Source organism: Phocoena phocoena, chromosome 10 (assembly GCF_963924675.1).
Source record: "Phocoena phocoena chromosome 10, mPhoPho1.1, whole genome shotgun sequence".
NCBI classification, from domain to species: domain Eukaryota; kingdom Metazoa; phylum Chordata; class Mammalia; order Artiodactyla; family Phocoenidae; genus Phocoena; species Phocoena phocoena.
The window spans coordinates 19,575,186-19,588,053 of record NC_089228.1 but is presented as its reverse complement, the minus strand read 5'-3'; the positions used below and the strand labels follow the sequence as shown (position 1 = coordinate 19,588,053).

At 44.5% G+C, this 12,868-nt stretch overlaps 1 protein-coding gene across 11 annotated transcripts in view; it reads right to left on the bottom strand.

Annotated features, from left to right (window-relative positions):
* The window catches only part of FOXP1 (forkhead box P1), a 227,780-nt gene that overhangs the window by 9,891 nt on the left and 205,021 nt on the right, over nt 1-12,868 (bottom strand). For 7 of the 11 annotated variants that reach the window (XM_065885417.1, XM_065885419.1, XM_065885424.1 and 4 more), the window contains 5 exons: nt 8,027-8,228; nt 7,843-7,922; nt 7,132-7,233; nt 3,244-3,365; nt 1,325-1,394 (listed from right to left, as the gene is read on the bottom strand). In XM_065885417.1, the coding sequence (XP_065741489.1) occupies nt 1,325-1,394; nt 3,244-3,365; nt 7,132-7,233; nt 7,843-7,922; nt 8,027-8,228 (576 nt within the window). Of the gene's footprint in view, nt 1-1,324; nt 1,395-2,699; nt 2,870-3,243; nt 3,366-7,131; nt 7,234-7,842; nt 7,923-8,026; nt 8,229-12,868 lie in introns of all 11 variants that reach the window. The other 4 variants (XM_065885422.1, XM_065885420.1, XM_065885423.1 and 1 more) reach the window with 2 other exon arrangements.

Genomic DNA, 12,868 nt, shown 5'->3' with positions numbered 1-12,868 from the left:
TTGAGCTCCTGCTGACCGAACTGGGAAAGCGGTTCCCCAGGGCGCAGGGGAGGTGCTCAGCAAACCGTTGTTAAACAGGAATAGCCAGAGCTCCCCTGCCGATCGCCTCTTCACTGCACTCTGTTCCCCTCAACGCTGAGCGTCTCCACCGAGTTTGCGTCATTAGCGTCCCTGAAGGAGCCTTTTTTACACTTCTCTCATTTGCGCCCTTCCCTCACAAGATTTTAGTAATCTGTTTGTTTGTGCGTTACAGCCCTTTGCAGGAGCCCATGGCGTTGTCATATTTAAGTATCGAGAACGCATGCTGCAAAGGTCTGTCACGGGCCAGGATCACATACGTCAGATCTATCTGTGTGGACTGTTGTCATTTAAGTTACCGAGATCCCTGCGGACTGCGGTCTAGAACAATCGAGGTGGGTCAAAATCCAACAGGACCACGGACGGGCCAAAGGACCCTGCCTACCTACGAACTCTGGAGGGGGGTACCCAGGTAAACCTTAAGGAAGTGTATACTAACTACAGTCTTCTCTTCGACCTGAGAGATGACTTTACTGTTTGTTTGTTGGGTAACGGAGAAATATGCGATAATTCAAAGGCTTGATGGATGCCAGGGCTGCCCCGGTAACTCACGTTTGGGTGGTAACCTCCCTCCTGCTCAATCCCCGTGGCTTCGTCCCCTGGCAACACCGGTTACGTAAGGAGGGCTTGGTTGGTTTGTCAGTAGGAAACAAACGTTCATTACGTAACCTTGAGCAATCCGCTGGAAACCTAAAGAGTCTCTCCTTCAACACCTCTATCGCTTGAACAAAAACAGTTTACTTTTTACCAAGCGAACCGAACCCCACCCCCCGCTCTCCCCAGTGAAGAGAGGCCCAACTGGACTTGAAAAGAAAAAGGAGCAGAAGTGAAGAAGAAGAAAAAAAAAGCCCTGCTTTCTCTTTAAACCCGTGAACAATAGAAGGTCATGTGACACAGTGGCCTATCACCCAGCACATTAATAGCTGTGCTAGAGTAATTACACTTGTGGTATTTTTGCCTCAAGTGAAATTCTGAAATAAGAGGATGGAAATTATGATACTGCTGATAAATATTAATAAGTGAACTTTTAATTTTTTTGCCACAATATTCAAAATGCGAAGCATCTTGCTAATGCTGAAGCAGCCCGACGTGCCTGCCTCCAGGGAGTACGATGCTTTGTGCGCTTAAGAAAAAAGTTTAACGGAATTAAAATTTAATATCTAATTAGAGCGAGGCTAATATATTTTGAAATGAGTGCGGGAGCCATGTGCCTCCGCGGCACAGTCCGGACGGCCGTTCATCTTACCTGTAAAGCTGCATTGAGAGGTGTACAGTAGGCGTGGCTGGTCTGCATGTTTTTAATAAGGGAAGGGTTACTGCATAAGAGAAAGATAAAAACTCAAAGTTAAACGCAATCAACCCCCACCCCACCCGAGTGTTTTTCCGCGAAGTCTCGTCTTAAGCTTGCCGCTATCTTTCCAAATCAATCAGAAATGTCCCCCAACCAGAAGACCAAAGAAAAGGTGGGTTTCGCCCCCACCCCCGACCCCGCGCGCGCTGGCTTTGTGGGGGCTGCTCTGTGTGAACCTCCCCGCCCCGGGGTGGGAGAGACTTTGCCCGTTCAAGCATACTGGGGGTAAAATTTTGGATTAAGTAATCATCGCCTCGGGCACTCCCTCCACGGATGAACTTTTGTCTGTCTGTCTCACAAAACAGCGACCTCCCTGTAAATGGGTAGTAACCCGGCCCGGACTCCAGCAGGAAGGCAGCTGCTCTAGGGCCTCGGGCTGGGGAAGTCAGCGAGCGGACCGGCAGGGTTTCCTGGGAGCCAGCGGGAGGAATCTTGCCTCTTAAGCTTCTCCAGGATTTGAATTCTAGAATGAATGCTAGAGGAACGGCAGGGTAGCTCCGAAGAAAAGAGCTTCAAGGCTCATTTATTGCCAAAAGAAGATGGAGAGAAGGCTACTCCAGGGGAGGGTCAGGCAGCCGAGGTTGGGGTTCCAGTCCTTCGGGCACAGCCGCAATTTGGGAGGGTACGAGAATAATTTGATGCTGTGTCCATTACGGACCAAATGAAGACAAGATAGATGTTGTTTTAAGGACAGCTGTAGCCAGGAAGGATACAAATACTTTATAAAAAAAATCATACTGAGGGAAAGAAAGGGGTGGCTTCCGTGGGCTGGGGGTGGGGGGGGGGGATATTATGTACGTTTCCCAATGGTCCCTAAAGGAAGGAGAGGCACGGGTCTCCGTTTCTTTCCCATGCTTGGGGCCCTTTTGGCATTCATTTCACTATATTTATATCGTTATACTGAGTGAGCCAAGAAGAAGAAATGTATCCCAGTAAATACACATTTTAACTCTAAAGAAGGAAGTTTCCTCTTCACTTGGAGGAATCAGGGGGTCACGCAAAAGCATTGGGTTATAGGGTCCCCGTAAAGCTGCTGAATCAAAAGCCAACCGATATTTGCATTAAAGACGTCAAAAAAGCATTATTCAAGGCACTGGTGTTCCAAAGAGAAACGAGAGAAATACATGTACAAATCACACGATTTAGTTCCGTTGCAGAAAGCCGTGGCACTGCTACGTGGTGAAATGCAAAACTATCATGGGATGAGTCAACCATGCAAAGCCAAAGCAACAGCAGAAACAAAAAAACAAAAGCAAGTAAAGGCTCTTACTGTGCGACAAGCTCGTCAAAGTTTTCATCGGGGCAGTATTTGCGAGGACGGCCTCGTTGAATATGGCGGCCACGTTTAAACTCTTCATCATCAACTGTCCAAAAGGACCCAAACTCATCCTCTACTCTGATAAAGCACTTATGCAGTGAGAGGTTGGTGCGAATGGCACCCTGGGATAGGAGCAGCAGCAAAGGAGATGAAGTGGCAACAAAAGGAGGCGGGGTTGGGGGCAGAACAGACATCCAATACAGGGAACAGGAGAAAGAAAATAAAATGCAATAAGCATAAGCCAATGGTTTGTGAGGGTTAATATGCATTGCCACCTAAAAGCTACTAGCATGTGATGCAACAAAGACCAGCAAGCAGGGCAGGGGGACTGGTGGGTGTACAAAACAGGAGGGATGAAATGCTTTTTTGCTTCCCTTAACTGAGACAACGTGAAACCGGTTCTTTGGTCTAACACCATCTAGCAGCCAAAAGCCTCTAGTTACACTTGTTAGCGCAATCCAAGCTAGGCTAAGAAGTTCAAACATGGTGGACGTACCCACTGATCTTTTGTGGCCTTCGTTTTTGGAACTCTACTTCATCCACTGTCCATACTGCCCCTTTAACGTTTTCTACTCGCACAAAACACTTGTGAAGACTAAGATTATGACGCACTGCATTCTGCAGCAAGTATAAAAGAGAGAACATTTACATTTTCCATAAGAAAAGACTCCAAACACAGCAGTACATTCAGCCTGACAGCCCACAGTTGTAAAACCGTCCCCGAGAACTGTAGCTCCCACCCCCATGGATGACCCTCCTGTGGTGAAGGGGTGGGGGTGGGGGGCTCTTCCAAAATCAAAACCCCAAACGATGACTTACTTGTGTTTGGGCATTTTAGTCTAGTCTCTGGTGAACAGTTAAGCAGAGGAAAGATTTTTTTTAATATGCCTATTAGCCCCCAAATAGGTTTCACGGCCAAAATATAAAAGTAACGTTAATACGACTTCAAAATCAGGAAACAGGTAAAGCATAAAACCGTCCCTTTTAAACCCACTTGCCTCTCAGACGAAAGGGGTAATTTATTTTAATTTTTTTAAACCATGAAAGATGATAATTCCTACTGTTAAATACATTTTGCTTCTTTTTAGTTCGTCGAAGTGTTGGCTTTAACACCTTCGACACATTTGCTCAGGTCTATTGTGAAGAAATTGACATTGGATTTCTACCATCGAGAGTATCACCTCCTGTAGCTGATAGGATCGGGGTGGGAGGGCGGGGCAGTGAGTCACATGACCCCGCAGTGGGTCAGTATCCATTATCAAGCTAGGTCTTACCTTCCCAATTATATAAATGTTGGCCCTTACTATGGGCAAGTGCTTTTAATTAACTGAGAAAATGCCAAAGGAACCCATGAGTAGAACTCTCAATGGCAAAATGAGGATACTCTAAGTTGATGGTTTCTTTCCATAGACACGTTTCTTTCTTAGGGTTCAAAGTCATTTCCCGTCACTCCTAAGCTGAGACCCTTGACATCTGTAATCTACCAAAGGAGCATCTCAACTGCAGGGTGAAGGGTTTTTGACATGTCATCCTTCCTGAGTTTCAGGAATAATCCGCACCCCTTACTTACGCTAGGTACAGTTAACAAGCATGGCGTCATCTCTTTTTGAGTTCTCCTGGGTGAACGTGATTGACACTCAAACCTGGACACGAGGCTATTTCAAAGCGACCCATATCACTGACTCCCAACCTTCTTCTTATAGGGAATGAGTAGGCGGCAACAGGGGCTGGAGAAGTAGATACTTCCACCACACCTCACATGCCTTGTAAGTCCCTCAATCCGTCTGCTGCTATTGCTCACACAGTCTGTATTCCTCCCCTTAACCTGCGACACTTCATCCTTCCAACGCGCAGGCTCAGCGGCCGCGGCTCACGGGCCCAGCCGCTCCGCGGCACGTGGGATCTCCCCGGACCGGGGCACGAACCCGCGTCCCCTGCAGCGGCAGGGAGACTCTCAACCACTGCGCCACCAGGGAGGCCCTCGAGTGGAAAAATCTTGATCTGTACTTTGAGAGGTGTTTCAGTGTTTGGATGATCGCCATTAGCGACTCTGTGAGGAGTCATGCTAGAGAATGGTGACGTTTCCCGTCTGATATGGAATATTTAGAAGGTGACGAGAGAAGTGTTATCACGTGGCATGATGAACTGCCCACAAGGAGAAGCCAGGGGACAAACGCTCAAGGAATTTTTGAGGAATGTCAGCATAACTGGGGTGGGTTCAGACTTCCAGCTGACTACGAAAGGACACCCCTGATTCAAACAGGTTTGACAGGTCTAAAACAAACATCTCTGGAAAATGTTGGGCATGTTATAATTACAGTTAGTAGGGCAAATTTCTTGGCGTATAAACTCTAGTCTGGTCTTTAAGTGGGCACTTTCTTTTTCAATACTGCACAAAGGCAGAGGATAAAGGATGCTAAGGGTCTACTGTTTATCTCCTACAGTGACACTGAGGAGGCTGAAATAAATAAACCCAAATTTCCTGAAAAAGAAAGAAAGAAAAAAAGTCCAGACAGAGCATGTGTACCTATCAGACACCTTACTGGGAAAAGAAATCAACATCTCATCCTAATCACTGTCTAAGTTTTCCAGTAAGTATCAAAATGTACAGAAGTGTACATTGTAAAGCCATGTCTGAAAAACAGGACTGCTGTAGATCTGTCTGAACTATATAGCCATGTAAATAAAACTGTAAATTCAAAACTTAAGTTTTGTTTTCGAAGACCGTGCGTCCAAGCAAAAGCAACTGGAAATGGAGAGTTTCCCACAAAAGCTGAGTGAACTCTTTCCACTCATGACTTTAACTGGGCATTTTTATCTTCTGTCTAAGATGACAGTACAAATAAGGACACATGGAGAAAATTATACGTATTGATGAGTCATTAAATACTTCATTTAGGACTGTTTATATGAAGGGCACTTTTCCCTGCAGTTTCTGAAAATGAAAAAGTTAAATCTGAAGAGCTGAGCTTAAATATCACATTCATAACGGGTAATTATTTTAAAACTTGATCATTTGCTATTTATAAAAGGCAATCTGAAGAAAATGTCTGCTTCACGCTTATACTTCCGAAATTCTGAAAAGCATTCACAGCTGAAGACTGTTTTCTAGTTTACATCTCAAGGCAGGCTGAGGAAGAGAAGGGAAGGTTTTTGAACCTAGGTTCCCTTCGGGGCCCACGTGTCTTAATGGAAACAGAAAAGCTACTTTGGGCCATAAGAGATGATTCACAGCTCCGTAAGGTTGGTGAATTAATTCTTCGGTTATATTCTTCCAAAACGCTATTTGATGATGAAGGTAGTAGAGGAAACAGCGTTTTCTGTTTTTGCTGCTGTTTTTCTCCCATATAAATTACGAACGGAGCGAGGAAGACCTGTATGTCCAGCAAAGCATGTTTTCCTTGCATCCTATGATAAATTCCTATCCTATTTCTAATAATAGCGTGTAAAATATCCAAAAATATTTGCATTTTAAATATTTCTAAATTTTTTGGAATTTAGGGATTACAAGAATTCTAGATAGTAGTAAAGGTGCGAGGAAAAAAAATATGACTCTCAGATTGTATCTGCTGCCCCTTTTTCTAAAGCAAAACTATTAAAAACCGAGAAATTTAAAGTGGGAAAATCCAAAGACTGGTGAGAGCTTAGCCGAATACAATGGGATCACTACTCACAGAACCTACGAACCAACTGCTGAACTGGGATTGAGGTATGTCATGGGACCCCAAGCCTTGCTGGGGGCATCCCAGATGGAGCTAGGGAATCTGACCCGTTTTACAGCAAATGCTATTACAGTCAAGTCACGTATTTCAGAATTTGCTTTTCTTCCCCAGACTGCCTATGAATATCCGATGGACAGTCTCTCGACTTAAACAAACAAACCAACCAACCCTTAATAATACATATATTGGGTTCTCCTGTAATAACTCCAATATACCTTGCTAGTACTTGGAGTGCATAGGTTAAGGAGCTTATATCCAACCAATGAAAGTTAAGTGTATCTGATCAAGTGTATCTGATCACTTCTCCAGGTTCCTGATGGTTAAAAAAAAAACAACACAAAAGTTATCTACGCATTCTCTGCAAATACTGGTGGTGGCTAAAGATGGAAAACCATGAGGTCTGTGTACACGAGACAACTTCCTACACATTCCAACCAGAGAGAGATGATTTTACTCGTTATGCCAACATAATGGGGCTCTTCCATCCCGGCATTTTAACCCCAGTGGAATTGTTTTCTCAATCCAGTATGCCTACAAATTAGACTCTTTGAATGTAGCCGAACAATATGTACGTAACTTACAACACCTGCATCTTACCGACAACAAACTCTCTCCTATAAATGCCAAGACCCAAGACTCAACAGGCCTGCAAGAAAGCTTACCTTCCATGTGGCAGCGTTACGCCGGAAGTAAGCAAACATTCGTGTGAACCAGTTATAGATTTCATTTAGTGTTAGCTGCTTCTCTGGAGATTCGAGAATGGCCTGTGAAGCAAAAGCAACGGAGTAAGATAATTTATGACCAAATCAACAGAACCAACCGCCATTGTACGGTTTCTTGAAAACAGAAAATAATCGAGATGCTGAGCTAACTCCTAAGGAAGGTTTCACGAAATGCTCTAAGATTAATGGCTGTATTTACCAGTTCAATAGCAAAGTTCAAAATGGAATTATCTAATTGTTTGGAGTTTTTATTTCTGTTTCCGTACAGAAATACTAATTATTAGTCACTCGTAAAGCAGAATCAAAGAGAAATGCAAAACATTTCACTAGCTGATTAAAGCTCAGTAATTATTTAGAGCTCAGATTTATTCTAGGGATCAGAGATTACTGTAGCTTGTGATAATTGACTTGCCATCTTTAAACAGGCTCATTTTCACTGTTGTGTGAAATGAATTTCCTAATAATCACATCGTATTGTGATACTTAATCAAAAGCAATTATGTTATATATTGCAGATGTAAAAAACCTTATAGAACAGGTTTTAGCATGCTTGCATGCTAAACGGTTTTAAATCTACTGCATCAATATCATACATCCACGTGCACACCTCTACCTTCTGCTATAATTTCTCATACCGCGTTATTTACTTACCTGCCTAATTAAAGACGCATATGTAAATGGTGGTCTAACTTCTGCGTTCTTATAAAATTCTTGGTTCTGCGCAATATCTGCTAAATAAGAATCATTGTCCCGTTAATTATCACGTTTTACAGAGAGGCCGGTCGACAAGCATTGCTGATCACAGCTCTCCCCGAGGCGAAAATGGAGCATCTACCTGAAGAGATGGGCACGTTGTATTTGTCTGAGTACCGCCTGCGGATGGGTCCCACCGTGTGCATGCTGGTGGTGGTGATGACGGAGGGGCCTTGGGTGACGGGAGTGATGGGGGCAGTGGGGGTCGTAGGAGTATGAGGTAAGCTCTGTGGAGAAGCCTCTGACGCAGACTTGGAGAGTGTGACACTTGATACCAGATTCAGCTGTGAGGAAAGGAACAGTTCTTAGAAGACCTTCAGAAAAAAAACAGAGCAACCAAGAAAGCATCCGCAATGCAGAAGGAATTAGATACGGGGGAGGCCTGGCTGGTCTCATGCCTCACGGGAGGTTTTTACCATCAGCTGAACTAGGAGGCGAGTTCCCATGTAAACGCCATTCACTTTCTTTACTTACTAAAATTTCTAGCATCCTGTCCTGTGATTCTTTATTTTTTTTATGGTAGTTGATTTACACCATGTTGTGTTAGTTTCAGGTGTACAGCAAAGTGATTCAGACACACACACACACACACACACGCACACACACCTATCTCTCTCTCTCTCTATACCCATATATTCCTTTTCAGATTTTTTTCCCCCATGTAGTTTATTAAATAGTATCTCTTACGATGTTCTCCTTTCCTGTTGTTGCTGAGGCAGGTTTTTTCGCCAAAGACAGTTAAACAAGCGTTTACAGACCCAAAAGGGGTTACCTAGCCTGGTGAGTTTGAGAAATTCTGGGTCAGGACGTTTCTTTAAGCACAACTTTGCACCCTACTATGCCTTGTAAACCTCGAAGCGGGAGAGGGAGTCCTTGTAGCCCCACGAACGCTGATGTTTCAGGAAACACCAGCTGGGATACACTGGTATCAACCTGAGCTCTTAGAACTTTCTGGAATGTGCTAGTACAAGCGAGAAACTGTTTTTACCTAATTTTAATAAAAAGGAAAGTTGTACTAAAACAGCCACATATAGCCACTGGCTATACCACACTGGGACGGGCTAACTCAACTCCAGGATGAAACTTCACGGATGGGAACTACTGCTGAGAGGTTTGGCCTGTGACTTGTATTAAAAAGAGTGCCACCGGATCCAGTGAAGAGCCGTTTAGTTCCATTAGTTGGCAGAGACTAATCTTTGAAAGCTTTCTCCGTCACCTTCATTAAACTCTATCCAATATAGGATTGGAATCATTTGTTCAAAAAGAATGGGGCATAGGAGAGATCTGGAACTGTAAAACATTTTAATTTTTTTCCTTCCAGCTCCAAATGCGTAGTAACAAAATGGAATAATCCAATGCTTCAAGTCCGGAAACACACACTAGTTATTTGCAGGAGCACAGAGGAAAATCAACAAGCCCTGTTTCGGTCCTTCCTTCCTTCTTTCTTTCTTTCTATCTGTTTCGCCCGCACCTTGACGTGTTTCTCTAATTAATAACTGGAAACACGAGCCCGTCCCCCTTTGCAAAAACTCGTTGCTACTGAAATATTAAGTCTGGCTACACTGAAGAACTTGGTTGTTTTCAACAGAGTTCTTACAGTTTACCCAGAACTGCCCTCTGACGAACTTGTAGCTGCCCCCAATCCAAGAAAGTTTGGCAAAGTAGCCTTACTTGGTATCACTACCTCAAACCAGATTGTGAATCACTTAACAAATTAAGTCTGGTTCACCACTGCAACAGTCCTAAGTCCAAGACATTATTTGTGGAAAGTATTAAAAATGAGATTCCTCTGAGATCATAATCAAAGAGCAGATTAAAAGAGAGTTCTAATTTGTTGGGAAGACTCAACCTTACTCATACCCTAGTAATGAGAAATATCAAATATCGTTGAGAAAGTATTAATGGAAAAACATAAACATGGCACTGGAAACTGAACGCTGGGTTGCAAGCTTTTGGTTGGGCTTTCCTCCTTCTCCCTCCCTTGAAATGCTGACTCAGCCAACACCAGACCGCCGCCACCGACGCCGCCGCACCCCACCCCGCCCCGCCCACCACCAATCCCTACACCCCCACGCTCCCCTATGCCTGATAAGAGCAAGCTGTGGAGATGGCACCACCCTTATGAACCCCCCAGCAAGCTGGGCAGATGCTGGGAGCTGCTTTTTTTTTTTTTTATTAGCGCTGGAAACTTGACTTCGTGACACACATTTGCAAACTAAGTGCTCACGGTCCAGCGTAGCAGCCGCGGCGGGATGGAGCAGATCTGGGAAGGCTGGGGCTGACCTCCTCTTTGCCTTGGGCCTTCGTCACCGACCAAGTACAGGAAGAGCGTGTCTAAGCATCCGCCCCAGCAACGGGTCAAGGAAATCAGCGCACGGAAGGCTAATGCTCATCAGTATACAGCGTTTAAAATTCAGATGCTCTTAGGCTTAAGAGGATCCAAATGCTCGGGAAAGCCACGGGGGCCATTTGTAAAGACCACGCTGTGAAGCCCCTGCCACCGCCTGGTCTCGCTGAATTCTCATACCATCACGAATACTTGAGGTGTTGTTACTCACGTTTCACAGATAAGCAAACACAGGCTCACGGGAGATTAAATAACGTGCCCACATTCACAACCTGGACTCAAAATCACATACGCACTGGAGATTCTAGGCCCTCTGTATCATAGTCTCCTTACGCCCAGACAACGGGAACCATAAACGGTCTCCGGGTTCATTTTTCTGCATGCTCATTTTTGGAAGGGACCTGGGGATTAGCTTTTATCCCTGCTTATAACGGACATTCCATAAATCTTCCCCAGCAAACATACGGCAATGGGAACTGAAACGACAGGAGAAGGAACAGAACAGACAACTGCTGCCCTCGAAGGGCTTTACCGTCAAATGCAGACGCTGATCAAAGGAAAACCGGCAGAGCAACCGTAAAACAATCCCGAGAACTAACGCTGCCTCTGGGCTCTTCGGTGGAAGAACAGTACCCTCAACACCACGGCTTTCTTTAAAAGGTAATGAAAATTATAATATAAATACAGCGTCCTCAGGGAATACGCACGCTCCTTTCCAGTTCTGTGAGGAAGATCACCAGGCCCACTGGGTTCTAGTTAATTGCCCAAACCCCAAACTCGTGGAAACATTCAGCAAGTGCAGCCCCATCTCTTGGGAGCTCACCTACAAGAACAGACAAGCCCCACGATACGGGTACAAAGTCATAAAACATGAAAAGAATGTCATTCTCGCAGCCTTAATACTTGGACTGGTTCTACTGAAAAAGCAACAGTCGGGAAGAAAATCCCTCCCGGTTAGCACGATCCACGAAGAAAGAGATGCAGCTGAATTTTCTGGAGGCTCCGAAACACAGGTACCAAGTGGAAATCAACACCAAGCCAGAAGAGAGCAGAGAGGGTTTTTTTTTCGTTTTTTTTTTTTTTTTTTAACCAGGCTTGACAAATGACACCGTGATTCACACCCACTGCTGGGCTGTCTCTAATAAGCCACAGAGGAAGTAGCCAATCTCGCCTAATTACCAGATAAAAATGTATTGTAAGGACTCTAATTAGGAGACGCGGATGGAGGTGATCTAATGATTAAATGCTGCATTCGACTGACCCCACCATCAATGTGCAGCGGTGCAAGATGTCACTGGAATGTTCTGTAGAAACAGTAATTTTATTTCGAGGAGGGGAGGCAGTAATATTTGTAATGATGGCTATGAGGTAAACTAATTAAAAGACAGTTCCTAGAGGAAGAGGGTGGCTGAGAGCAGCTGTGGCCATTCCAGAACCAAGTGCCAAGTCTCCACAGAGGAACTGCAGTCAAGTGGAAAATTTCTGCCTGACCTCTGCCCCTGCTATTAATTTGCAGGAAAACTAATGACACATATACATATTCCCACAGAATTGTTCTAATTGCTAATTTGCCAAAGGAGCCCCGATTCCAAATTAAACACGACTGTAGCCTGCGAGGGAAGAAAGAACAAAAAGCGGTAAACTCCAAACACAGGGTGCTTCGCCTCGCGAAATCATCTGAAGGCTGACCCAACAAGTTAATGAAATGTCAACCTTGTCAACGGCGATCGAAGTTTCTTAACTTTTAAACTCCGGCTGGATGATCACATGCTGGTCTCGAGGAGAAACCATCTTTGGGGAGGAAGGTCACGAGGGAGTGATAAGATGCAGCAGGGGGAAGGTCTCAAGATAGGCTCTGCGTTCAAACCAGACCTGCTCTTTTCATTAAGGTCTCTCTCTGCAAAAACTGGACCCCCTACGCCCCCCACCACACACACAAAAATTAATCACAGACTTAGAACAGCAGAGCAAACCGGGAATGGTGAGGGGTGTGCGGCAATCTTGCAAGATTCACCTGAACTGTGAACTATTAAAACTTAATAATATAATCATCAATTAGAGATGAAAGCACGTGTGCTTCGTGTTTCTGACTGTAGCTCAGGTTGGGAGAGAGAATTTTTTTCTTCCGGGGCCTGGAGCAGGAAGGGATGGGGACTCTGGGAGGGTTTCTTTTCCTATTTTTCAGATTGTGTTCATTTTCTATTTAAAAAGAAGTTGCTATGTTTAGAAAAGTTAGTAACTCTGATATTTTCTACATGGCAAGTTTCCATCATGTGATGATTTGGGCAAAGATAATCTCTTTGAAACGCCGGCCAAGAGCTTAAATTCTTATGTCACTTAAGATTGCCGTTGGGCTTTATTTTTTTAGTTTCTATGCGCTCTCAACCGTCGGCTTTTCTCCCAGGTCAGTTCCAGGGGTGACTATCCTAGAAATCTTACCCATCCAAACAACTGGAACCAGATCAGCTGCCCGGGACTCTGCCGAGCCCCTCTTCGAAAGATTTATCTTTCGTTTTTAAACAGTAACCTCCTCTCTCTCTTTTAAAGACGGTGAGTCACTCCCATTTTTTTAAAAAT